The sequence below is a fragment of the Rhodamnia argentea genome, chromosome 2 (genome assembly GCF_020921035.1).
Source record: "Rhodamnia argentea isolate NSW1041297 chromosome 2, ASM2092103v1, whole genome shotgun sequence".
NCBI lineage: Eukaryota > Viridiplantae > Streptophyta > Magnoliopsida > Myrtales > Myrtaceae > Rhodamnia > Rhodamnia argentea.
The window spans coordinates 35,652,821-35,678,835 of record NC_063151.1 but is presented as its reverse complement, the minus strand read 5'-3'; the positions used below and the strand labels follow the sequence as shown (position 1 = coordinate 35,678,835).

Genomic DNA, 26,015 nt, shown 5'->3' with positions numbered 1-26,015 from the left:
GAGAGAACAAACACAACCCAATAAACCAATTGGACTTTTCCGAAACAATGTTAAAATGCATTTGGGAGATGTTTTTTGGGTGACTAAGCAGACTGAGAAGAAAACAAAAAACAAAGAGATCTAACTTAAATCCAAAAACTTTACAATGGGTTAGCTTATGGGCAACTGTACTGAGGTCATACCTGTTAAACCTTCTGGCACCTTTGTTGCCAAGAAGAGCTAGAGCACACCTACTATGAACACCGTCAGTAGGCTACAGCTACTTTTCCCTCCATGGAGAAATTAAGGGTGGCCAAATTTGCAAAAACCTAGAGGTTGTGGCGTGATGGTCATCCGAAGAAATTAATACCTTCACATTCCCTATAATACAACCTCTCTTGTGTTCTCAGTGAAGCTATAATCACCTTCATCACCTACTCCTTCCTTCTCAAGTTCTCCTATGAGCTTTTCAATCTGTCTTCTGTAGACCGGCATGAAGTGGTCAGCAATCATTGTTTGAGACAACCTGATTTTACTATATAATGAACGTGGAGTAAGGAAAATCCCGACTTCGCTTTCCAAACTAGTGTCCGATTCACTTGTGTTAGGGGTGTCGCTTTCAGCTTCATCAGAGAGAAGGGTTATTATATGCATGATCTTCCCCGGAGGGAAAAATCGGTGTGCTTCCTTGATTTCTGTGGCAGAGCTCTCAGGCTGTGCTTCACCTACCTCGGCCATTGCAGCTGCTTCTTCTTCTCTAATTTCCTTCTCCACATCCGTCTCCTGGCCATCCCTCCTACTGTATAGATCATGCTCTAGTTGCTGCCACAACTCGACCTCAGTCATACGGTCCTCATGCCTATCGTCACAGGTGAGGCCCTCACCATCGTCCCCATCAGCATCACCATCGGCATCTTCATTAACTTCTTCAGAACACGAACATTCAATTTCGGATGTCCATTCAATCCCTTCAGCAGAAGATACAGGAAATTCGACAGTTCCCGTCATAGTTTTCCCCATGGTTTTGCGCTGGTAAGAAAGAAGAGGCTCGCCGTTTGCTGTCTCAGAGCTTGAACATTCTAGGTTACTTTCCTCCTTGAAACTTGAACGAGAGGTAGTGGTTCGCTGACGGGGACCCATGCATGACCATGATGATAAATGAAGGCTAGGACGTGTCCATGCGGCCTGCGCCATGCTCTGTGCTCGCTTCATAACCACCTTCAACACAGAAATTCCATAGACAGAAATCACTTGATGCACGTTGAAGAACATGCTAACAAAACACTCATGCTTTCACTCATCAATGTATCCATGTCGAAACAAACAAATTGAAGTGAAGATACCAGGACAGAATTACCTGAGTTCGACTTGAAACTGGACGCAGAATAGCTCCAGCTCCAGCAACTTTTGCTTTCGCACTGGCCATCGATGGAAGACGGGATCCCAGAGCCGATGCAGATCGATAAACAGTGCTAAGAATGCGAGTGCGCTCGATTTGATTCCTCAGATCATTCAACCAAGCAGATGCAGTAACCTTAAAGAGAGCAAAGTAGACTTTGAAATTTTAGAAACCAGATTTTGATCCAAGACAATGAGAAAGAATTGAACAGAAGGTCCTTTGTTTTGCCAATATTATAAACCAGATTTCGGTTCAAGACAAAGAGAGAGAATCGAACAGAAGGTCTTTCAGTGTTTGGCAGGCATTAATCACACCAAGAATATTACCCTTATCACAGAGAAAAGGCTTATACAATGCAACTAACAAGGGAAGAATGCACTAAATCATACGGGTCTAGCAGAGGAATAAAAATTTTATAACTTCCTCTTTCCCAGAGATTCTTAGACTAATTACTCTTTAACTATCCAGTGAAAATGAGTTTTATGTAGGATACACCATAATAAAAGGGTAACCTTAAAATGTGTTCCTCTGTTCTGCTTGTTTATCTGTAAGGTCACATGGATCAAGCTCAATACTCATATAGAGTAGAGACCTAAAACCTAGCTTTCAATCAAAATGAATCGACAACGCATCAAAGGTACACACAACTATAGTTTGCATGGAGAATCAATCAATTCAATCAACAACCACTTCGAACTAACAAATACTGAGGCTTGTTCAACCATTAGTAGATCACCAAATGCAGAGACTGCTTTGAACATTTTCCACCAAAATCAACATTGTCGTAGACAAATCTCAAAGACCGGCGATCTCGAAGCAAGGTAAATACAAAAAGAAGAGCATAAAGTTAAAACCAATGCTAAACAAAGGTGTAACACCAGACGATTGCGTGAGAATACGGTCTTGATTTTCACTGTTCATATCTATCGTGAAATAACTCCTTAACTTTCTTCAGTCAATTGTAAGATACGCGTTAACAAATGAAATATGAAGGACAAATCAACTCGTTTCTAGCTTTTTTTTTGGGTCTGTAACTCCTTTCTAACTTTTCAGACTGGAAATCATTATAACCACTGCAACAGAACAGCCAACTGAAAATACCCCCAAACAAGTTGATCAAGGGCAACGAAGATGAGAAGAAATATTATTCTCACAACCTGCAAATCACATAAAAGACTACCTCTGCTCGCAAATCATCCACTGAAGCTGCTGAAAATGTAGGCACTAGGTCAGCTCCATTTATTATAGTGGTGATAAAGTCATTACCAGATTCTGCCAATTCCCACGTCATGCATGCAGCTGCCAATATTATATTCGGTTAATGCGGTGGGCATAAATCATGTACTGAAGAACAAGAATATCCCAAAACAAGATGTTTTAATAGAATTTATTACTGAGTAGGATAGAACAAAAAAACGTAAGGCTTCTACATCAGAAGAACCAACCTGGAGCAAATGTATAGCACGTAGCAGTTGACAATTCCTTTTGCTCACGCAAAACATAAGTTAAAAGTGCCGCTGTGCCTCCACCCAAAGAATGCCCGACAATCTACCAATCCACAAAAGCATACTGCAATTAATTTGGTTCATTGCCATAATCACAACAAGAACATATATTACAAAGTTAAGGGATAAATGATAACAAGCGCAGCTTCTAAATTCTAAACACTTCCTTTCCCCCTACAAACCTTGCATTTGATTCTCTGAGGAACAGAATGATCAATACAAGCAAGACTCTTACCTTGAGCTCATATTCAGGATATTTGCCAAGCGCTTTGAGGAGACAAGGAGTTGCAAGCTTGGCAATCCACCTAGCAGCTGCAACCATTCCACAATGCGCATATCCCAGAACTAAGTTACTAACTCCCCCCTCATGTACAACACTATGATGAAAAGGTACCACAGCTCCAGTAACAGCAGTCAGAGTATCTTTAATGCTATGTGTTCCACGAATCAGTAAAAGAAAACTTCTTTTGTTGTGATCAACCAAAATGGTAAAAGCCGGCTTCAAAATCTGCAAAATGAATGCAGACAAATTGTAACCACAGAACATATATGGTACAGTTTTCGCTATGAAGCCAAGCTATGCTAAAGTTATCTGCTGCAAAGTAACTTACTCCTGCTTTTGGTTCGTGAAGAAGAACTTGCTCTACAGAGTACCCAGTCTCCTTTAGGAACACAGGGAAAGTCTTTTTGGAAAAATGCCAACAGAGAGTCAACAAATTCAGGAGATATCTAAGCTCAACAACAATTTCATGGCCTTTTAGCTGTAAGCTATCTTTACCACCAAATACGGTGCCAACTGGTAAGTTTCCCTGCAAAACATGGTTACAAGATTAGAAGCATGGAAATAAGGAAATAAAGCTTTTCGTATCTCGCTAGTATCATGAGTAAATTTAAAAAACATAAAAGGGAAGCTATATGCTAATACAAAGTCTTCTATCGCAATAAGCACCCAGAGTACCGAGGACATTTAGTTAAGGAGTGAGAGGTCTTGCTTAAATACAACATGAGTAAAAAAGCCTTTCCCATCAAGAATGGATGGATTCTGCTGTTCAATTTTAATGTATCAACAAACTGAACCTGTATGAGTTTTCCAATTTTTTCTGTTTCGACACATCTTTTTAGATGCCTTCCTGGCTGGCCCTCTGTCAAAATCACATTTCCCTCGACCTTATCGTCCATCGGAAGAGCAGCATGTATGCACATTCTGCAACAGAAGACTTACACTATGCTCATGGTGAGTTAACATCGAACTACCCCATATTTATAGAGCTCAACAATCCCTTCTTAGTTACATTGAGATTAGATAGCGTTCTAACTAGAACAACTTCACAAAATGAAGTATTTTGCAAATCAAACGTACCACCTGAATCCCATAAGCTCATCGCCCACAGAAATCCCTGGATGTCTACCAAATTAGCCCAGAGTACAAAAATAAATAAATAAAGCAATGTGGGTGCACGGTTCTAAATCTCGCTGCAGGCTTATTCTTGCCTGTTCGTCTAATGATCAAAGTCAATGAGCTCAACCGCTTGGTTTGTGGTTTCTTCACTTCTAACATTGTTTCATGGTCACATAGTTGAAAATGTTTGAAAGACTTCTCTTTCACATAAAAATGCATACTCTACTGGTCAGCGCACCTTAAATGAAGTCTTCTTACATCTAAATAAGGGTTTCAGAATCCGACTTACAAAAAATATAAAAAAAGCGACCAAGATCAAATGAAGCCGAACAAAGGAAATGATGTGATTACCTGCCTCTTGAGAAGAAAGCTGATCCCGAATGCCAAATCCCCAATAGGCCACTTACCGAGGGTCTCGGAATAAGTAAACCGCAAAGTCTCGGCCAAGGTGGCGATGGTCTCCAGCCAAGTGCCGGGCGCTTGGACGAGCCGGTGGGAAACCCGGTCGATGCCGCCGCCCAAAGAAGGAGCGTGGCCGGACCCGCCGCGAGCGTCGTCGTCGTCGTCGTCATCAGGGGATGAGGCTTCCGTCAGTATCTTGCGATTCATGGTGTAGTACAATAAAGCAGCAGCACCAGCTGCAGTAGCCATGGTGGCCGTCGCCATGAGTCTGCAAATCAAATCACACACTCTCACCCCAAAATCAATCGCGCACGGAAAAAGATGTCGATAGCCCCGCAAAAGCAAAACGGCTCGATTCAAACAGCAAAAGGGAAACGCTAGAGAATCGGGGAAGACGAAACACGGAACAATGGGGAAGAATTAAGACCTGAGCATGAGGATGAAGAGCGGGCAGGGGGGTGGTGGTGCAAAAACCCTAATAACCATCCACGAAGGAGGAAGAAAGAGAGAGAGAGAGAGAATAGGAAGTAAAGGGTGTGGGAAGAACCTGAAGGAGACTTGCTTTCAACTCCAACAACAAACAACAAATCTCTTCCAACCGCAAAACCCTTTTTTCCCGCTAGAGGCATCCCCGGAGACCCTGAGATATGCTCGCAGCATCTCCCTCCCTCTCCATTCTCTCGATTCCCCTTTTTATTTATGACAAAGTGAACGTAGGTTTTCTTCACGGCTTCTTTATGCGGGTCGTTATTTGATGGTGCGGGCGAACGCAACGTAAAGCATCTGCTGCCGTGGCGGACACGTGTCTCCACGAGAAATCAAAAAATAACAAATTGGTGGGGCCGAGCAAAATCGGATCAGTGGTGGGGGCCCCACCCGGGACGACGCAAAGAGTCGCAACCGACTTTCCCAACGTGTGGATCAAATTTACAAGTCTCACCGCGGTTGATGTTTTTGAGCGTGGAAGAGGAGGAGAAGATTGCAACGTCTGAGCGAGTACAGAACTCGACATCTCGCGACCTCCAAAAAATCGAAGCCCGCCCTTCCACAAGTCCAAATTGGTTTTTTCCGTGCCTAAAGTCTCGTCATTTAGTTTTTGATTTTTTGCACTTTTGCTAGTCGCTGTATAACTGCAACTGAACCTGAAGTCGAGACCCATGCAGAAAATTTTTGGATTGCAACTTTTTTTGAGACGGACCTTCTATCCAATACATGGGATTCATGTAGACCAATTAGCCCTAATGAGTTCACTAGTCACGGATTCACATGTACTGAACTAATTAAGGATTGACGATTGCAAGAACCTTAACCTACTTTTTTCCCACTAGATAACGCAGCAAAGAGGCGATTCTCTCGTACCACTTTGATTTCATGTTCTCTGCATGAACAAGGATGTCTAGGAAATAAAAACTCAAAGCACCTCACGACCCCACTGGAGCAACTGAGTTCAGTAAAGACCACCACAAGCCTCGGGGCATGGTTATTGATTGTGTTCTAAGTTAAACTTTCTACCATTTATGTTTCGGTTTACCCGCTTAAAAACTATCACTTAACGTAAGGAGATGATCTGAAAACCAATCAACTCTACCGCTCGGCAGGCCGCTCACAGATAAAAAGGAAACCAAGTAGATCGAATAGTTCTCACTGCTTCCTTACTATCCACCACGCTTTTTAATTGTCATCTGAAACTAGAATTTCATAAACAAATGTTACAAACTTTGCAATAACAGAAATGGAAAACCAACAAATGGCATCCCCTGGATAATTGTAGATAAACTCCATAGGATCTTCGGAAACACGAAATACTCGGACATGCATTTCTCAAACAGGTTCACCCCGCGCTTAGTCGCGCTCGCTAATTGCAGTCAAGTGCTCGTCGATTTCCTCAGTGGACAAAACCCTGAAGACTGGGTTATCACTCCTCACCACCCCGACCTACAAATAAACATTAAAGGATTTATCATCAGATAGTAAAAAAGAGCTTCATAAAAGTTGTCATTTCCAATGGAAAAACATGTTCCACAAACACCATATGAGGACTCGTCATGCAAACTGGATGTCTCGTGTCAACACGGCAAAATCATGCATCTCAGCAGCTTTTGTTAAGATAATTCTCAACATAATGGGCGCTTGATGGTGTGTTCTCATTGCCCTTTTCATGCCTGCCTTCACAAGGATGTTACCTATATTATGCCCTTCATACAAGAAGCAAGTATGCAACTTCCCCTATGTTCCATGTCTAGTAGCTGCTTGCCACTAATCCATTAGCCGTTGGGCCATAAGCAGACTATACTGATTCAAAGTATGCAAACATTGAAAATTGGAGAATGACCACAATCTGTCACCAACCATCCATTGAGCAAAAGATGTTCAAGCAATGGCAGGGAAACAACCCTAACCTACCAACACACATAACAACAAACAGATATGTACCTCAATCTCATTAGCCTTAAAATCCTCTTGTAGAACAGATTGCAAGGCTGAAATTGTAGTCTACAAATAAAAGGTAAAACTAACATCAGACCTCAATTAAAGAAATGAGCAAACTATTAGAAAGACCTGGAATAATAACTTCAATGTACAACTCTTCCAGCAAGAACAATTATAAAACCTTAACAATGAATCATCCATCTGCTTTATTTGCAAAGGATATTATGACTGGGAAACGAAAAAGTCACTCTCTGATTCTTAAAATATTGTAAGTGGGAGAAAGAAAACCAAAACCGGCTAAAAAATACACCTACTACATCCTCCAATTGAATCGTACAAATTTTGAGAAAAACATCTACCTGCACTGTCTCCTCGTATGAAAATGCAGGATCATTCTTCATTTTCTTTTCCAAGAAATTAATTGCCTCTTGCTCTTTTGATCCAGCACTCGTAGCCTGAAACACGTTATACAATAAACAATCTGATACGCAGTGGATGCAATTATTTTTGGTTCAGAGACATCATAATAAAAAATAATCATTTGTCCTCACTTGTGGCATCATTATGGGCAACAACAGAATATTAGTCAATACAATTTTATAATTCAAATTGTTGTTAGATGTGCCATTGACAGTAGAAACAACTCTTCTCTTTGTCATCAGAAAACCTGCGACATCCACTGATAGCTATGCAGTTAACCAACCATGATAAGGAGAGATAAATGAAGATTATATGCAGTCCACAAGCCCTATATGAAAAAAGAAGAGCTATTATCTCCTCACTGAACAGCATACCAAAGAAGGGTTACATTTACTGAGGACTTCATTTCACTGCACCACGAGTTGCAGACATGGAATAGGGAATAAGATCAAGGGGGTGTAAATGCACAAACAATGTTCTTCAGTATAAGCAGCAAGGCACATGGATGATATGGATCAACACATATTTGGAAGAACTTTTCGATGCTCTCGTGGAAATAAGCTACATTCCAAGAGATGGACGAAAAAGAGATACTGAAAACCAGACAACTGAGATGGTAATGCATATATCAAAGACTGCAGACCATAAAGTGCCCATATTTCATAAAACCACATCACTACACATCTGTTGAGTTCCCTAAAGTGCACAACGCCATGTTGTCAAACGAAATAGTGATGGACAAATGCTGGAAAAAACGTAAAATACCTTATGTCCAAAGAAGTGGCCAGCAGGGTCACATTTGTACAATCTCGGTCCAAACTCTTCATCAATGCCCAAGACCATTGCAACTTCCAGCAACAATAACAGAAAATCACAACAGAAGAGAGTAGCATCAGTATGCATAAAAAATTAATTATCACATCTGCTGAAAGGAACGGATAGACGGGGAAACAAAAAAAAAATGAAGGATCCTTGGAAAAAAAAAAATAAGGATGTGTTCTGAAGCATATGAAGTGGTCCATGTGCTAGAATCAGTCAGCAGAGGAATATAACGACTGGGAGAATGAGTAGAGACCAACCTACTCCCAGTGGTCTCATATAAGCATGTTGAGTATAAATTTGGGACTTGTCCGCTATCCTGATATTCAAAAGAACGCAAAGTAAGCCGAACGGGAGAATTGACCATAAAGTAAGTGTGAAGAAGAGGTCCTGCTCATAACAACAGGAAGGAATTACATACGAAAAGCACAATTAGAGATTTTCACAGAATATTGGTAACAGTAGTGGCAATACATAGAAGGTAAACATTTGAGGCATTTTGACACCAGAAAGATTTAGAAATTATCAAATGAAAAGATGCCATTACACTCACTGGGGTGCATTTTTCTTTCATATTTATTAGCATCTCAAATTACAAAGTCACATACAAGATCGTGATCATTGATAATAAAATCAAATATGGGGACCCAATGTTTTCATATAGGTCACATAAACCTGCCAACACAATTATCAACACATGTGCCAACTTAGGTTGTCTCCAGCTGTATAAATATCCTTCATCAGGGATGAGAAGGGCACAAATAAATAAATGAAATACAGAGCTTCTAAGTCTTAATATATAACCCTTCGTTTGACCAAATCCTTAGTCTACAAATGGCAAGAAGCAATAATTCAAACAGACGCCACATAATGAGTTTAATCACTCAATGCCAGTATCTTGCAGGATCAATCTGACTTTGCAGTACTAACCATTTTGCCAATACATCCACAGGCATCTCGTAGCCATATCTGAAGCGGAATTCAGCTGCCTCATTCCGTGCTTGCTGAACCAATGTCCTAGCATCAGCTATAAAACAACAATGCCAAAGTCAGAGAGGCTACAAAGCAAATTTCAGAGAGAAAAGTAGAATTGATGCCATGGGAATGACGTAGTTAACACACAAAACACTGTAGCACATCGTCACTGTAGAGAATGTACTGTATATGATGCAGTGAAAAAGTTGAGTACCATGCGGCACATTCAATTAGATATGCCCACATCACTATCTAGCTCTACCCCCTATCTCCTTAAGAGTAGTCTTGCACAACTAACTATCCTATTTCTTCTACTAAACGAACTCTGTCTGCCTTGAGAAGAATGCAACTTCACCATACAAACGAAACTAATCATAAAAGCATTTTTATCAACACAAGCTAATGTACATGTCGTAGCTCCAGATGCCACACACTACGCCGCTCGCTTTCGAAGATATCAGACCAACAAACTTCTACCATATATGAGATCAAGTAAGAAATCGAGGTCAACAAACCCGTCATTCCAGTAGCTAGCAAGCCAAGGAACTTCGTGATAGGAAAAAGATGTGTCACACTTGTCTGATCTAGAAGCTTGTCCTGTAAAAAGAAATCCACGTCAGAGAAAACACAAGAACTTGTTCTCCAGATCAGATGGGGAAAAAAAATTTACGCTAATTGAAGTACTACACTCACCGGGACCTTCTTTTGAGTGACTACACAAACCGAGTCTCTCCCTCGGACACCAATCGAGGTGATTCCAGCAGCCTTAACTGCCTTAAAAGCATACTCTGCACAACATTCAACCAAAAAACCACAAAACACTCAATCTAGTTCATTCCAATAAAAATCAACGACCAAATTTGCGGATCTTATTCTAATTTTGCCAGTGGCCCGAGCGCGATCGGTAGGAATCGCGAAGGCAGTCATTCGCCAAAGCAACCGAAGAAGCACCGCGAATTCGATGATTCAATCTACTCGCTAGGGCGAGGATGCGAAGAGGAGTCAACGTCCGATAATCTGCGGAGAGCGAGAGAAGAGAGAGAGTGGTAGTGGAACGGACCTACTTGAAAGAGACGGCCTTCGGGAGAGAAGATCGTGATGTGGCGATCGTATCCACCCCCACTTCCGCGACTCATCTTGCAGGTGGTGACTCGACTTAGGGTTCTTCTTCTTCTTCCTTGAGGACGCTGCTGCTGCTTCTGCTGGTGGAGTGCGCAAAAAGAAAACCTTCGTCCAAGACCGACTTCGAAAATGAAAAGCGCCTGTTTAGCACTCTGAGACTAAACGACCCGTCGCTTTGGGCGTGTTTTAATTTGCGCCTGTGCCAGAGAGAGAGAGAGAGAGGGTGGAGTGGGCGACAAGCCAACCGGCCCAATGCCCAACCGGCTGGACCGGACTAAGCGAACAGCATGAAAAGCTTGGAACGTAAATTAATGAGATGGCCTGGGCTTAGACCGGTCTCCATCAAACCGGCTCATTCTAAATGTTTTTGTTCATGGAATGATCGGCCGGAGTGGGCTGGGCCTATCACACACCTCCTATACCGTGTGATCCATGCCTTTCTGCATGATCTCGATACTGTAGAAGTGAGCACCTGAACCGGTTCAATCCGAGAATCAGAACTAACCGAACCGACCAGTTCCAAGCAAGTCCACACTGGGATCAGTTCAGCTGGAACCAACCTTGACCGATTCGATTCTTGGTTCTTGGCCTTGGGTCTGTTTCGAGGCTGAATATCCAGTGGAATTGATTTCGAAATTCAAAACCAAATCTTACAAGTTTCTTCATGGTAACTTTTACCATATTTAAAGACGATGAGTATTCTAACATAAAGAGGCCATTTTGGTGTCCTAATCTAGAACTTTTGCAAAAATTAACGTGCAAGATAGAACAGAAAAGAAATTTGGTCGGTTCAAGGGTTAACTGGTTCGGTTCCCGATTCCAAAGCGGGGTATCAACTCTGACAAGATAGATTCCAATTTTTTTGTTTGAAACCTATTCACCTTGAGATCAAATATCCCTAATTAATGGCATGTTTAACTATAAGTATAAAAATATGATGCTTGACATCATTAAGGAAAAACGATTAAAGAGTAGAAAGAGAGCACGATGTTGATGCACTTTCGTATATTCATCTGCGCTATCATCAGCCAAATCAAGATATCAAAAGTACCAACAGGACTTGCTCAAGCCTGGGTGGGGTGAGGCCAGGCCATGCTTGCTCAGGTTGGGATGGACCAGCATAATTGTAACTATTTCATGAAGCTTACTCTTTTCTTTTTCCCCCCGATTGGGCCAAGCTTTGCTCGGGACAATTCGTATCGAGCCTTTTTCCCAACTTTTAACTTTCTCTCGATAATTTGTTGAAGAAAATGTAGGATTATGAGTCGATAATCTTAAAAGAATCTTGTAGGATTATGAGTCGATTTTCGATAAAATGAGGTATTTCGGCGTTAATCATAAGTAAAACTAATGGAGTTGCAAGATTTAAAAAATGAAAAATCATGATTACAAGTCTTTTAACATTCCCTTGAGCAAGAACTTACAATTAACGCCAAAATGCCTAATTCTATCTAGATTAGAGGTATATGGTCCAGCAAATTGAAATGGCATACTCAATTCGCCATAAAATTTAAGATATCAACCCACAACTTCTTTATTTGTTCTTTTTTTCTTGATTTATGAAACCATCATGCCTACATAAGCAACAAGTTTTGGATAGGGAAAAGTACCAAAAAAGCCGTAAATATATTGTATTGATACCACTTCAATCATAAACTTTTCAATTGAATTAATTTAGTCATAAACATTTCAACGCTTTGCCAATTAAGTCTATTCAATCAATTCAAGCCTTGCATTTTTTATAATTGATAATTTTTTATTTTTTATAAATTTCATCTTTCCCTTTTTCTTTTTTCCTTTCTTTCTTTTTTTTTTTTATTTCTCTTTTTGTTTCTCCGGTGGCCAATCGCTAACCACGGGCCATGGCTAGCAATGGCTCCCCTCACCAGATCTGGCAAGGCCGACCTCACTTTGGCTAGGGTAACAAGGCCCGATGAGGGCTCCTCTCGCCGGGGGGAGGCTAGGTGAGGGCCACCTCACCCAAGGTGAGGCCATTCCTCATCAATGACCGACCTTCCAGGAAAAAGAAAATGGGAAGAAAAGCAAGGGGAAAAAAGAAAATTACAGGAAGAGTAAAAAAAAAATTTATTAAAAAAATAATATCCACGTCGCCGCAAAGTGTGCCACGTAAGACAACCGACATCTACATCAATAATTTAAGATCTAAATTGACTGAATGAACTCAATTGGTTTTGAGAGAAAAAAAAAAACTCAACCAGTAAAATATGAGAATGTTTCGGACTAAATTGAACTAACTAAAATGTCTATGATTGAAACCGTACAACAGGTGCAGGACCTTCTTGGTATTTTTCTCGTTTCGGATGATACACCTAACAAAGTATTTAAAAACTCAATATCAAGAGTGGTTGCCCTTTCACGTCGCCTGGTGGACGTTTTCTCAGTCAAAAGAAAGAATCTCCTTTAACCAAAGGAGGGGCGTGCATTATCAGTGTGCTTTCCACTCGGCATTTTAATGATTTACTTTTGTCTAATCGCTGCCTCTCAGTCCTAATCACTTTCGCTTAATCTTTCCTTCTTTTTTTATGCATTCAGCACGCGGGGCCTGGCTTTCACTTCACTCCACATTAATCATCGCGGGACCAATCGATGTTTATCGCGTTGGCTACACCTATGATATGAGCCCTCATTTATGCAACAACAGCAACTGCATTATCACGTGCTGTCCACGTGCGCACGCCTAATCTAGATGTATACTGGAAGCCTTCATTTATGTCCCTGCATGTACGTAAATCGCTTGTGCTCAGCATGTGCACGCCCCTCCAATCTAGATGCGTTTTTCCCTCACTTGAATTTGTTGGGTTAATAAAAGTCCGTAAGACCTTAACAAAAGATCCACTGGCAAACTCCTGATGACATGATTGGCAGCCTACAATAAGCGAGGACATAATAATTTATTGTCTCATCCTGTATTTGACAAATGGTAATGGATAACATTTAAGTGGATCTGCACCCTATACTGACCGGATTAAAAAAAAGGGTGTGGGATATATTGGATAAATTCGGATTGGGTTCCTTCAATTCGAGAGAAAAATCAAAGTGGAAAAAGTAATACGACTGGACGTGGACAATTTAATGACCGCTCGACCATGATTTATTTAAGGAAAAAATTTCAAAAAAAGGGCCTCGAATACCCTCATTTTCTTAAATAAGGACATGGAGTGGATTTTATTTCAAATAAGGGTCCAAAGTGCTATCATTATCTCAAAGAAGGGTCGAAGTGGCTATGGTTGTTTTAAATAAGAGCTTAACCTCGCCACCTGGCCAAATTTTCCGACTAATCAATGGTATTTTTAAAAAAAATATAAACATAATCTAATTTTTTTGTTAAATTAAATTAAAATAAAAAAATGGAAAGTTAAAAAAAAAAATAAAGAACACAGGCAGGAGGAGCCGCCCCACCACCGATTGCTTCCTTCTCCATGCTCGGGCAAGGGCCTCGCCTATGGTCGATGGGGTGGTGGCCACAGGCGGGAGGTTAGTCCACCCACCCATGTTCTTTGTTTGTTTTTTTTTTTTTAAATCTCTTAAAAAAGGAAAATGAAATAAAATAAAATAGTAAATGATCAAAATGTCCCTAATTAAAGTGACTCACACCCTTATTTGAGATTAATATCGTCATTTCGGACTCTTATTCGAAATGATATGTATTTTAAGCCCTTGTTTGATACAATAAAAGCACTTGAGATTTTTTTTTAGATTTCCCTTTTATTTAACTACTGGGGACATGATAACAAATCATGATCAGCGTTACAAAAAGCCACCACAGAGACGGAATGATTTGCCTCCATTAGCTTTCTGTTTTGTCTCAACAAACATTTCAGGCAGGCAAAATAATCCTTAATTAGTCTTTTCGGCGAGGGCTCCTAGGACGGTGGTAATAAGAGGGACGGTACATTCACACGTGCGCGAAAACGATATCACGGCAGCTTTTCCTAGAAAGAAACGAAAACAAGGGCGATCGTCACATCAATCGACCCCGGGGCCCCCACCCCCAGCCACGTCCGTGGAAAAACGGGGCCGTCGATCAAGCGGCGAGCGTTTCCGAGGAGACTCATCGACGAGCATCCGACGGTGGACGAAAGAGAGAGGTACTTGTACTAGCTTCGAGGGGACCACCTCGGATTCCGATGGGGGACCGGCGTGGTCCGTGATCCACTCGATCACCGGCCACGTTTTGATTTCGCTCATTGATTTGTTCACTCACTATGGGACAAAAGGACGGACCACTGGGACAGCGATGCTTGTTGACTTCCAGTCCGCTCCAGCTCTTGGGGGTGGGCAATCTTTGTCTGCACACGGGTCCATTGGACCCAAAACACATCATGGCCGTTGGATGCTACGAAGCTCCCCATTACCGGACCCGATGGATCCGATTCACGTGGGCCCGGATTCCTCCTTCCCTTCCGCGCGGCCACGTAATCCGATATAAATTGCGGGGCTCTTCATACACGCACTCCCACGAGTCAAAACTAAGATCTCTGACGTGGGAGCTGACGTAATTACCGCCTATTTCATTACCCAAATCAAGCATAATCATAAAAATTAATTAAGCCAATAAGAAATTAATAAAGTCAATTAACACTAATGCTCAAAGAGAGAGCGCTCAATAGGAAGTCAAACTCATGGCCGTGGCAGCTGTGCGACCACCCAAGTACCCCTCTATTGTTTTATTATATATATTTATAATTATTATTTGTTATCTCTCCATATTATCCTGTCTTTTTAAAATTGTGGAATTGATACGTTGCTAATTCTGTGCTTAGGAACCTTTTCCCAAGCGGGCCGACGTAGACGTTAATAAGAGGGATTATACCTGATTTAAGGCAACAGGTTAGGGCTAATCCTAAGAAAAGAATGTTGATTGCCGTCCTTACCCGCCCAACATTAACATAAACATTAAAAATGTGCCTATCGTGTCCCGCTTAATCATGCCATGTGTTTGAAGGGGATAAAGTGCCGGTCCAGAAACAAACCCCCTGATTAAGAGAATTTTTTTAACAGGTTTTAATTATTATTTTGTATAGGAAAGTACCCAAAAATGGTTACTATAATAGTATTCCACTTAAATTTAAAAAAAAAACATCATTTTCTTACTTGTGTGATCCTAAATGACCGCATTTAGAAATCAATGTTTCCTATCAAATTATTTACTGGGTTAACTGATTAAGAGATTTTTTTTTATAAGCTCGTGCATAAAAAAAAATGACAAAAGTAAATAAAGTCAAAGAAAAAGCAAAACGAAAATGGCATAATCATTTAAACGGAAAGGCACATCAAATCGTTCCGTTAAGTTTTGAAATTAGGATGATATTCTTTGCATTTCAACGGGGAATTTTTTCCATCGATAGACTAAAAATATCTAAAATAGGCTTTCCGGTTGATTTGACGGCAATCCAAACATGCCTATTACTCAACTACATTGTTATGAGATAAAAAGATGGAGTTCATATTGGTATGTTATCAATGAATATTATTGAGGCACTTATTATGCATTTTTAAGTATATTTTGCTCTTTGACAGAAAGAAAGAGAGAGAGTATATTTTGCTCATGAATTACATATAATTCAGGAAAAAATGTGAACCATTGCTCCTTTAATTACGTAATCAGTTTGTTCGAAATAACCATTATTAGTCATTTTTTGAATTATCATTTAGCGTCCACGTGTAATATTCTTATATGCCAGACTGTAATAAATAAAAGGAGATGTTACCCTATTTTTGGTCCCATAATTTTTTAATTAATGAGTACTTTATGTAAAATACGTAGTGATTGTGAATAAATTTATGATCAGAAATAACTGACCGTATTATCTCACTGTCATGGAAGGATTTTTCGTAAGTAAATTAACATAATCCCGAGCTCTGAACCCGACGTCTTCTCCGACCAAAAACAAAAACCGGCGTCTTCACTCTTCAACAGCATTTCAAAAGGCCTCGCGGTCACTTCGCCACTATAAATTATCACATCTTTATCTGTAGACTCTATACTTCCGATTCATCTTCCCTCACCAACTCTCCGTCTTTCCTTTCCGTCACCTCCTCCTCCGGCCGGCGGCATGGCGAGCAAGTTCGCCAGCTCCGTCGACTACGGCCTCATGCTCTCCAAGCGGATTTACTACGGCAAAGGGACCGCCGCCGCCCCGGCCCCGCCGGCCATGTCGAGGTCGCCGGACAGCTACCTCCCCACGGCGCCGATGGTCTACGCCGTGGTGCCGGACCCGACGGCGGTGGACAACCCCGACGTGCCGAGCTACCAGCCGTACGTGCACGGCCGGTGCGACCCGCCGGCGCTGGTGCCGCTTCAGATGCACGAGGTCGCGATGGAGGTGGATTGCTATCTGGACACGGCGTTCGTGAGCATCACCGGGCGGTGGCGCATGCACTGCATCATGTCGAGCAGGACGTGCGATTGTCAAGTCGCGATACCGATGGGAGAGCAGGTAGATACCCTCCGATCAATTCCTTTCTAAAAGAGATTGTTACGTCATTTTCCGAAACCGTGACGACCTCGTTATGCAAAAAGTTTCATCTGCGTGAGCGCTTGAATCATCGGTCAAATTTTCGTTTCTGTAAAAGAAATCCGTGGCATGCCTCTTTTGATGCCCCCTCCAACTTTTTTTGCCCTTTTTTCTCGTGAATTCGTCGGTCAGCTTTAGAAATCCTTATTGCGCCATTTTTCACTGTTTCTTCAGTCAGCGAATTTCCATATTGTGTTGACTTTATTTCCACTGTTCAAATACGCCCTCATACATATATAAGTAGCCTGTCATCGATCGACTTTAGTGGGTTCATCTTCATGTTTTTTTTAATTGGATTTTGGGAAGCATGCGTCTGTTCTGGTCGTGTCTTTGGACATATGCTCTTGCAGTTTGGTTTTGGAGCCATGCGGAGACAAGTTCATTCGAGGTTTTCATACTCTTTTTCCGCTAATTACGGAAAGATTACGACAGAGAGAAATTGGGAAGAAACTAGGGGTTAACGGTTAATGGGAAAACAGAAGTTGGATTTGGACGGACAAAAAAGTACGAATTTTTTTCTTGAAAATTTTCAAAGACTAGAAAAATTAAGAGTGCCTATAGTTGCACCGAACATCTAGGCGGCGAGGGCAGGCATGCCACCACCGGCAGCTTCCCTAGAGCTGGCCTCTGTTACTGACTGCTGTTAGCTTACGAGTTATTTATCCAATACATTCAAGTGAAGAGGATAAGTTTCTTTTTTCTTAATGAATTTGGTAGCATTCCAATGGGGGTTGGTTGGCAGTGATTACACAATTTATATAGATTGGATGTAGTCTTGTAGGCTGTCTACCATATCCTTTAATCTTTAATTAGCATCTGAGAGCACGTCCATGTGCACGCAGCTTAGTGCTTTCTATTTATATTTGTTGAAGGCAAAGATGCCTTGGTCCTTGGAACCATTGACTAGGCAAGCGGTCAGGAGATTAAGACAAGTTGCTGCGAGAAATTTGATGAACAGCCTAGAGAAGAAAGCAGGGAAAGGAACTTTGCTATCTGGACCTGATAATTGCGTATCTGTTGTTCCCAATTTAGAAGATAAGATAATTTAGTGTCGAGCAAGCTTAGATAGGTATTAGGCAAACTGAGCAAGCATGAGCTGCAGGATCACTTCTTCACATCCATGCGGAGAAATGGTCCTAGAAGATCAGTGTTTACCTATTCCAGATTTCTGTTTGTACTAATTGGTTCCACTGCAGTTTACCATATGTGCGTTACTACAAACAGGAAAATTACTTTTCTAAAACATCGTTAGCAAAGCACATTAGATTCAGATGCAAGGATGCTCATTGTGATCCTTCTTTTATTCCAAGGGCGATCTATAATAACCTAAACAAGTGCCGATCACCTGTTAACATTGCAATTACATAGGAAATCAAAGGAACAAAGACAGAAGCTCTTTGACTGCTGCGGAGAAACCTTCTTCTCTGATTGTGACTGTCCTCGCGATAGAAGAAGTTATCTCTTCTTTTACAATTTCTTTCTGGTGAAATTATAGTGATTATACTTCAAACATTTTCCATTGTCTATCGTTAGTTTCACTTCTTGAAATTCTTCCTGACGATTTCCTGCCGACCACTTGGAACTGCTAATAGAAGTTCAACCTTGGCACCTCGTATAATACATTGGTAGCAAATAAAATTTTTGTAAGCTCTTATTTTCTATTTTTGTGGCATCATATGAGCACACTAAATAATAGAACTAAATTTACCACTTCTACATTCTATGGTGCTGATGGTATCTTCCACTTGTGTAATTGTGCTCAACTTGTAAATGTCTAAAGTTTCTTTTACCCCTTCTTTTCTTTTGTATGTTCTGAAAAGAAGCATGATTTGGCTAACAGGGTTTGCTTCTAGGTATCGAGGTAGATGTTGCTGGAAGATCATATAAAAGTCAGCCGATCATTGTGGCAGATATGGAAGATATGAGTGCCGAAGTGGCAAAAGCTAGAGATGGGAACTTTTTGAATTCCCAGACTTTCATGTTTAAAGTTCCACAGGTAATCTCTTAAATCTTTGTCCATGGTCCTACTCAAAATATTGGTTTCCAGCATCAGATCCGTCTTCTATCCTAAACCATTGCTGAAACTAATTATTCCAACCATCTTAACTATGTAGGTTGTTGGAGGGTCAACCATATCAGTGAAGGCAAATTGGTCTCAGAAGTTAACATATCAAGGATCCCAGTTTTGCTTAAGCATACCTTTTACCTTTCCTTCGTATGTCAATCCTGTTGTTATGAAGATGCCTAAGAAAGAAAAGGTGCTGTTGAATGTGAACTCTGGTACTGGCATAGAACTACCATGTGATCATGCTAGCCACCCGCTGAAGGTGAGTCCCATAAATCTGCTCATGCTCTAGGATTTTCGAGCAAAAGCTGGAATAAGGATATTGCTGTGTCTTTATAGGACTTGTTGCGCGAGGCTGGTAAATTAAGTTGCTTCTATGAAGCAGAAGCTGCAGCATGGTCGAGTCAGGACTTCAAATTTTCTTACTCCGTATAACCCTCTATTCTCTCTCTCTCTCAACTACTACTATATAGGACCTCAAAGTTACAAAGCTTCAGGGAATTATATTACCAATTCTGAAGTATAAGATGTCGGGGCCATACTTGACCTTAATAAGCTATTTTGATTAGCAAGTGTTCTAATCTCTCATTATCTTGCCTGTGCCTCAAGGTTTCAACAACGAACATATCAGGGGGTGTGCTCGTGCAATCTCCGTCTCTTCATGATGTTGATCAACGAGACATGTTCTGCCTCTATCTTTACCCTGGAGAAAACCAGAGTGGCAAGGTTTGTTAGGTTTTCTCTATTGACTGCTATTTAATATACCTATGCTTGGATATTTGTGTTAGGACTATCACTTTCATTGCCAATCTAGTTGGCGTCAAATGCCAAAATAAATAAACTTCCTGTCAGTCTCCTCTGCTGGTTGCAATAGCAAAAGCTGCAGCTTACCTTTTCACTCTTTTAGGAACATGGTGAAAATGCTTAGTTGCTGTTAAAAACAAGTAATAAGAAATGTAAGAAAAACCAAATAATCATAAAAGGTTATCAGTAACTTATTCTTGTGAGTTTCGTCTGCATGAAGGAGTGGTTCCTCGTGAACAGATGCATTAGCATTGCTGGTTTACTAAGTCCTATATAGTCAATTGACAGGCCTATTCAAAAGAAGTTGTGTTTGTCATCGATGTAAGTGCGAGCATGAAAAACCTCCTGATGAATGTAAAGAATGTAATCTTGGAATCGCTTTCAAGGCTCACTCAGCAGGATTCTTTCAACATATTAGCTTTCAACAATGAGGCTCAGTTATTCTCCTCGTTGATGGAGCCAGCAACACCAGAGGCGATCTCAAATGCAACCCAATGGATTAGTGCCAACTTTACAGCTAGTGGTGGCACAGACATCTTGTTTCCTCTAGAACAGGTTTGAACATGTACATCTGTTGCCACCTGAAGGTGCTTGAATGCCAAATTCATGATGAATTTTATTATAATGCCCTTCTAGTTTTATAGTTGCCTTGTCACTTTCACATACTAGTTTAAAATACTTCCCTACCATACTGACTTATCTACTCAATTTGCAGGCAATGAAGTTGTTGGCAGAAACCACTGCTTCAATACCATTCATTTTCCTTGTCACCGATGGGGCTGTTGAAAATGAGCGGGAGATCTGCAATAAAGTGAAAGATCGTTACTCAAGTGGGCTACCAAGTTGTCCTCGCATGTGCACCTTTGGTATAGGTAAGATTTCTTTCTAAAATAGAAAAGAGTATCAAAGTTCATCGCTTTTTCATTGGGTGACATATATAGCATTGGTTGCAGCCTCTCAAGTTTCTAGATTAGAGTTGCATGAAGCACTGCAACAAAAGGAATATTAAATGCTTATGCAATTATGCAAGCAAGAAACCTGATGAATGCAGGGTTTGGAGTGCATTCATTTGTGGAAACATCACAAGCCTACGACTACTTTTTACCTTTCCAATGACCACTAATTCATCACGTGGCAGTCGAACTATGTAATCAGAGAGCAACATATAATGATAACTGTCATTAAGACAATCAGTTATAAAAGGACAATTACTTCAGCGTGCTTCCTGGTGTGAGTGCACTCATTGAGCCAGACATACACAAAAAAATTGGAAGTTGTCAATTTCGAGCTGTATCATAATGCTTTAAATAATCTATGACTACATCAAGAGAAGAGCTTTTATATACGTTGACTTCATCAGAAATTGTCTGCCAAAGAATTCCTGATAAATATATTGCCACCATGTTATGTACATACAGCTTGGATTTGGATCTATATTATGAACCTAGAAAATCATTATAATTGTGAGGTTAGGCTTTGTGTTAAGTTGCAATTTGTTGTCAAAGACATATTATTGCGGTGGAACCATATAAGGGGTGTACCAATTTATGCTTATTTCTGCAAACTAATTTTCTTTCCAGGTGCATACTGCAACAATTACTTTCTCCGGATGCTTTCTCAAATTGGAAGGGGTTATCATGATGCTTCCTATGATGCAGGTCACTGATTTTTTCTTTTTTCCAAAGTGAATGAAGTTTCTTATGGGTTAATATACCTTTGAAACTATTCAGTTGTATCAGCTAATGTTAGTGCGGTTGGGAACTTTCTTATTTGGAAGAAGCTTTCATATCTAAAATTGGAGAAGTCGATGACCGTAATAATAGACTTGGATGGACTTTTTACCTTCATGATTTCTGACATGAGGTTGTTTTAATCCAGAAGGGAAACAATAGAGCTTGTGTAAAGGGTGTTATGATTCTCCAATCTCTGCTTAGTCCAAATAAAGATCTATGGTTTTTAAAATTGTCAATTGAAGGGAAAAAAATTTAATCTTGTCTTTGTTTATTCTGTTCCTTTTCACACAAGCAGAGTCAGTTGAACTGAGAATGCAAAGGTGGCTTGCTCATGCGTTGTCAATCATGATGGCTGACATCGCAGTGGACGCTCTCGAAAATCTTAATTCACTTGAGGTAACAATTTCCTCCAAGCAACTGTTCACTACCAAATTCCAATCACCAGCTGATCAAGAATGCTTTTGAGGAGCGATAATCTTGGGAGTTGCAATTCTATAATCTTCATAGAATCACAAGTTACTAATTTAAGTGGAGAGGCATCCTGACAGAGTGACTGGTGTCCATTAACAGAGTGCTTTCCATTCTATTGACAGATATATCCCTCTGAAATTCCTGACCTTTCATCGGGAAGTCCATTAATCATGTCAGGCAGATTTTCTGGGAAATTTCCAGAGCTTGCAAGAGTTACTGGTGTATTGGCAGATAGGAGCATCTGCACGATAGATCTGAAAGTGCAACAACTGAAGGATGTCCCTGTTGACAGAGTAATGTTTGATCTTGAATACATTTTCTTGGATGAATGAAGGTCTTGCAAATTCTAATGTTTGCTATGGAGTTTCTGGAGGATACTGCCAGCCTCACTGACACTTCGTTTCTCGATTTAATGAGTAATGAGCTTTTTGATGCAAAGCTCACCACGATGCGTTCCTTTCTATTACAATACGTACTAATGAAAACAAGGGAGAAATTTTGTTGATGATGCCTCAAATAGGGACTTTTATTATAATTATACTGGTCCTCTTATGCCTCCAAGCTTTACATCGATCTGGTTTAGCGAATGTATATAAATGGAGATATCACAATGACATTAACTTGTTTGAGTTCTTTTGTTGAATATCCTGTCAGGTACTTGCAAAGAGAGAAATTGATGATCTCACAGCACAGGCTTGGTTTCATGAGAGTATACAGCTTGCAGAGAAGGTTCGTTTTTAACCTTATTGAACGACATAAAATTTGTTATAGCATGGGAGAATTTAATTTGGATGTTTTAGTAATATCATTCATGTTGTTCCCAAGGGAAATTTTGACTGGATAACACCTTGCAGGAAGGGGACATCTTTCGGAGAAAGGTGCCTTAGGTCAAATTTTACCTTTTCGAGTTTGGATCTTCAGATGCGTGAAATCATTCTAACCAGAAAAGTCAATTGTTATTATTGTTATTATTTTTTGGTAAAGGTCAATTGTTATTTATTAACACCTGTTATTCCCAGAATTCTTGCTAAGACAATTTAGTTAATAACATCTGGTCATACAGAAGTTTTCTGAATTGGCCTCTCAATTGGTTAATTCATAATATGAGTCCATGATATATTGCAGCATGGCAGCAAATCTGGATTGGCATCATGACCATTTTCATACTGCCGTTACTTTTAGCTTACTTACATTTTCATGTGCTGTCTAATTATAGGTTGCAAGAATGAGCATACAATCATGGGTTCCATCGGAGTATACATGCCTGATCTTACTCGAAACTATTCGTGAGAAAATGACATCTGATATTCCACCAGAGGTATGATTAAGCACTATGTGACCTAGTAGTTTCTACCGTTGTCATGTAGGCTTATTCACCTCCTGCATCAGGCCCAAATAAATGTTTTTGCTAAACCTGGTTTAAGTAAGTATGACTCCTGCAGTACTCCTCACTTTAAACATTTTGTTTCTATAGTCTGTCTGTTGTGTATCCTTTTACCTCTGTACTTTTTATAATATATCTACAGAGTGGTTTTTGGTATCTCTGGAGAACTTAGACTGCGTCTAGGTCTAGCATTGCAGTTTCCATTTCCAATGAGAACAGAAAGTGGTCAAAATGAATCTAGCATCCCCTGCTTTAGAATTAAGGAGACACGATGTAGTTTTCATTGTTTTCAAGTGGAACAGGAAGGAAATTGAAATTTCAGGAAAGACTCGATGTCAAATCCTAAATAAGAGAAGAAACAGACAAGATATTCTGTTAATAGTATCAGACATGTTCTAAAAGTGAAAATTAAATAGAAGAAAATCATTATATACATATATACTTCTAAACACACAGTAGTGAAAATAAGAACTGAAAACTGTCTTAACCAAATGCACCTTGAGATGCTCCAATCCCATCCATGTACTTATATGTAGCAAACTTTGTAAGATATTAGAACTGATGAAGCTGATTTCAAATTTCTGTTTCTCTCCATCGACATAAGGTCATTTTCTTCGCTTCAAAATAGGTGCCTGAGAAAGTGAATTTCAATAAGATGCTGGACTTAAAGGGCCAGAGGGTAATTTTGCTGGGAAGTTTGGGTAAAGGTTTCGGAAACTTGACTGCAACAGCGAAAAACATTCCTCCAGGAGCCGAAGAAAAGCAGTCCGATACTGCGAATGTCTTGGTCAAGGCAGCTTCGAACTGTTGCAGCAAGCTGCTGGATCGTATCTGTTGCATGTGCTTCATCCGAACTTGCTCCTATGTGAATGACCGGTGCGTGGTCGCTCTTACGCAACTCTGTACCGGCCTCGCTTGTTTTGGGTGCATCGATTGTTGTTTCGATCTCTGTGAATGTTGTTCATGTCTCTAGTGATATTGACCAGTATGTACAGAGATTTGTGTTAATGTGATATTGGTGATTGTGTTACATTCGTCTCTTCCTGGTGTATCTAATAGTCAATAGCGGTGTATAGTTTCTTAGAGAATACGTGGAACCTTAGACGGCGTATTGTTGATGTGTCTATATTGAAAACTCATAGATTTTAAAGACTAATGCAAGTGAAAGTGGATCGAATGCATAATCGATATCGTAACAAAATTTCGCTCATCCCTGACGATATTGTAACACTAAGTAATATACTGAGCCAGAGCCTTCTTGTTGAGCCCTTTTCACACCCTCTTTCTTGGCCATGCCCATGTTCCCAACCACTTGAGATGTCCACGTGGGTTATGTTAGAAAGTACTCCATAAGAGAATTGATGTAGTGTTGATTGGTAACATGTCTTAGTTGACTTATAACTCATTGACTTCAGTTTTTTTAATGAAAGTGGGTTTGAGTGGCTCGAATTTGGGCTCTCTTTTAGTGATTTCTTCAAGTGAAGGTATCATGATTCATTGGTGACCACTTCCAGTGAAGTTCCAACAAACTTCCATCTATGACTCACGTCCAGCCCATAGTTCCCCTGATCAGATGAGCTCACTGGGTTTAACTTAAAAAGGACAATTGGTTATACTTCACAAGATAATTTGTTTCTCTCTCAAACGAAGATTAATAAAAAACATCGACAAGGGCTGATCTACTCGAACAATTGAAAGCATCAACAATTCATCGACATTCTATAAATTAATAACAAGGGATTAGGGTAAATTAGAGTTTTATGGCTGAGCCATAGCATTACAGAGTGGGGATAATAGTCCAAAAAGTCATAAATCTAATGTAGAAAGGCCAATACTGCCATAGTCTTTTCATTTGTGCCAATTTAGTCCCAAATCTTTTGATGATGCCAATTTAATCGGAAGCCTTTTAATTATATCAATTCTAGTCCTAAACCTTCTAAAGATGTGCTAATTTAGTCTATCTTTTGGCGATTTTCTAATTTAATCATTTTGGTCAATTTTAGCTAAAAATCACCGACGTAAACACCGGCCGACCACCAGCCATCCTACGTAGCGTGGCTAGTGCTGAATTGGACAACTTTTGCACTTCTATTATATGTCTATAATAAGTTGGTAGGTCAATTAAGTTATTTTCATATGTTATCCAGTTCAACAATTTTACGGTGATATTTGATGGAAGCTCGCGGAGGGTAAATATATCACGCATGTACCGTTTTGGAATTTTTGGTGACAAAAAGTTTAGTTTGGCATATATTTATCACTTATGTACCAATTTGAGATCTTTGATCTTATTAACCTTAGAGTAATATAACTCGTGTGTACTGGAATTTCCTAGGGGTCCAAGTGCGAATTCTTCGGGGCTGCTATTTGTAAAGTTACTACTTTCATTTTTGCATTTTGGTAAAGTTCCTAAATCGCCTCTTTTCTTTTTGTGGAATGCCCCTCACCACGAATGCATTGAACTTAATATAGACATATCGATAATAACTTTTTTCACCGGGGGGGTTCGATGATCACATGGATAAGCAACTTTCAAAGGTAGAAATGAGTAAAACTCGTCAAGAAATTA

At 40.2% G+C, this 26,015-nt stretch overlaps 3 protein-coding genes and 1 long non-coding RNA gene across 9 annotated transcripts; 2 read left to right on the top strand and 2 right to left on the bottom strand.

The window, feature by feature from the left end:
- On the bottom strand, positions 1 to 5,370 carry LOC115751136. 4 transcript variants are annotated; one of them, XM_030689074.2, is made up of 8 exons: positions 5,232 to 5,370; positions 4,634 to 4,952; positions 3,495 to 3,692; positions 3,119 to 3,391; positions 2,824 to 2,926; positions 2,559 to 2,677; positions 1,337 to 1,513; positions 1 to 1,197 (listed from the first exon to the last, which is right to left on the bottom strand). In XM_030689074.2, the coding sequence occupies exons 2-8, from the start codon at positions 4,946 to 4,948 to the stop codon at positions 361 to 363; spliced, it is 2,022 nt and encodes a 673-aa protein (XP_030544934.1). In that variant the 5' UTR covers positions 4,949 to 4,952; positions 5,232 to 5,370; the 3' UTR covers positions 1 to 360. The 4 variants fall into 4 exon arrangements, with proteins under 4 accessions (XP_030544934.1, XP_048129639.1, XP_030544780.1 ...); XM_048273682.1 differs by having other exon boundaries at positions 4,634 to 4,971; positions 5,232 to 5,341; XM_030688920.2 differs by lacking the exon at positions 5,232 to 5,370 and adding an exon at positions 5,112 to 5,176.
- A 940-nt stretch (positions 5,371 to 6,310) lies between these two features.
- LOC115751308 (proteasome subunit alpha type-6) lies at positions 6,311 to 10,592 on the bottom strand. Its single transcript, XM_030689205.2, has 9 exons — positions 10,389 to 10,592; positions 10,022 to 10,116; positions 9,844 to 9,925; positions 9,284 to 9,380; positions 8,614 to 8,672; positions 8,300 to 8,382; positions 7,474 to 7,569; positions 7,118 to 7,177; positions 6,311 to 6,619 (listed from the first exon to the last, which is right to left on the bottom strand). Exons 1-9 carry the CDS (start codon positions 10,462 to 10,464, stop codon positions 6,527 to 6,529), a joined length of 741 nt encoding a protein of 246 aa, XP_030545065.1. The 5' UTR covers positions 10,465 to 10,592; the 3' UTR covers positions 6,311 to 6,526.
- Positions 7,576 to 7,868, top strand: LOC125313735. The gene is made up of 2 exons (XR_007197323.1): positions 7,576 to 7,768; positions 7,809 to 7,868. It is a non-coding gene; the product is annotated as an uncharacterized LOC125313735 (long non-coding RNA).
- Positions 10,593 to 16,431: 5,839 nt separating the features above from the next.
- Positions 16,432 to 24,476, top strand: LOC115734192. 3 transcript variants are annotated; one of them, XM_030664817.2, is made up of 13 exons: positions 16,433 to 16,911; positions 18,830 to 18,985; positions 19,104 to 19,316; positions 19,394 to 19,483; positions 19,664 to 19,780; positions 20,147 to 20,413; positions 20,574 to 20,730; positions 21,439 to 21,516; positions 21,887 to 21,987; positions 22,185 to 22,355; positions 22,717 to 22,791; positions 23,279 to 23,380; positions 24,075 to 24,476. In XM_030664817.2, the coding sequence occupies exons 1-13, from the start codon at positions 16,528 to 16,530 to the stop codon at positions 24,417 to 24,419; spliced, it is 2,256 nt and encodes a 751-aa protein (XP_030520677.1). In that variant the 5' UTR covers positions 16,433 to 16,527; the 3' UTR covers positions 24,420 to 24,476. The 3 variants fall into 3 exon arrangements, with proteins under 3 accessions (XP_048130555.1, XP_030520677.1, XP_048130556.1); XM_048274599.1 differs by having other exon boundaries at positions 24,072 to 24,193; XM_048274598.1 differs by lacking the exon at positions 23,279 to 23,380 and having other exon boundaries at positions 16,432 to 16,911.
- The last annotated feature ends 1,539 nt before the right edge of the window (positions 24,477 to 26,015 follow it).

Bases quoted from the DNA above. Each gene is read 5' to 3' on its own strand.
- LOC115751136 (XM_048273682.1), bottom strand. From the start codon at position 5,313: ATGCCTCTAGCGGGAAAAAAGGGTTTTGCGGTTGGAAGAGATTTGTTG. The intron at 2,927-3,118 runs GTAAGAGTCTTG...GTGGATTGGTAG, and splicing joins ATCCTGAATATGAGCTCAAG to ATTGTCGGGCATTCTTTGGG. The intron at 2,678-2,823 runs GTTGGTTCTTCT...TAATATTGGCAG, and splicing joins GTGCTATACATTTGCTCCAG to CTGCATGCATGACGTGGGAA.
- LOC115734192 (XM_030664817.2), top strand. From the start codon at position 16,528: ATGGCGAGCAAGTTCGCCAGCTCCGTCGACTACGGCCTCATGCTCTCC. The intron at 18,986-19,103 runs GTAATCTCTTAA...TTAACTATGTAG, and splicing joins TCATGTTTAAAGTTCCACAG to GTTGTTGGAGGGTCAACCAT. The intron at 19,781-20,146 runs GTTTGTTAGGTT...GTCAATTGACAG, and splicing joins GAGAAAACCAGAGTGGCAAG to GCCTATTCAAAAGAAGTTGT.
- LOC115751308 (XM_030689205.2), bottom strand. From the start codon at position 10,464: ATGAGTCGCGGAAGTGGGGGTGGATACGATCGCCACATCACGATCTTC. The intron at 9,381-9,843 runs GTTTGTTGACCT...GTTGTTTTATAG, and splicing joins GCTAGCTACTGGAATGACGG to CTGATGCTAGGACATTGGTT. The intron at 8,673-9,283 runs GTTAGTACTGCA...TTTGAATATCAG, and splicing joins GTGGATGTATTGGCAAAATG to GATAGCGGACAAGTCCCAAA.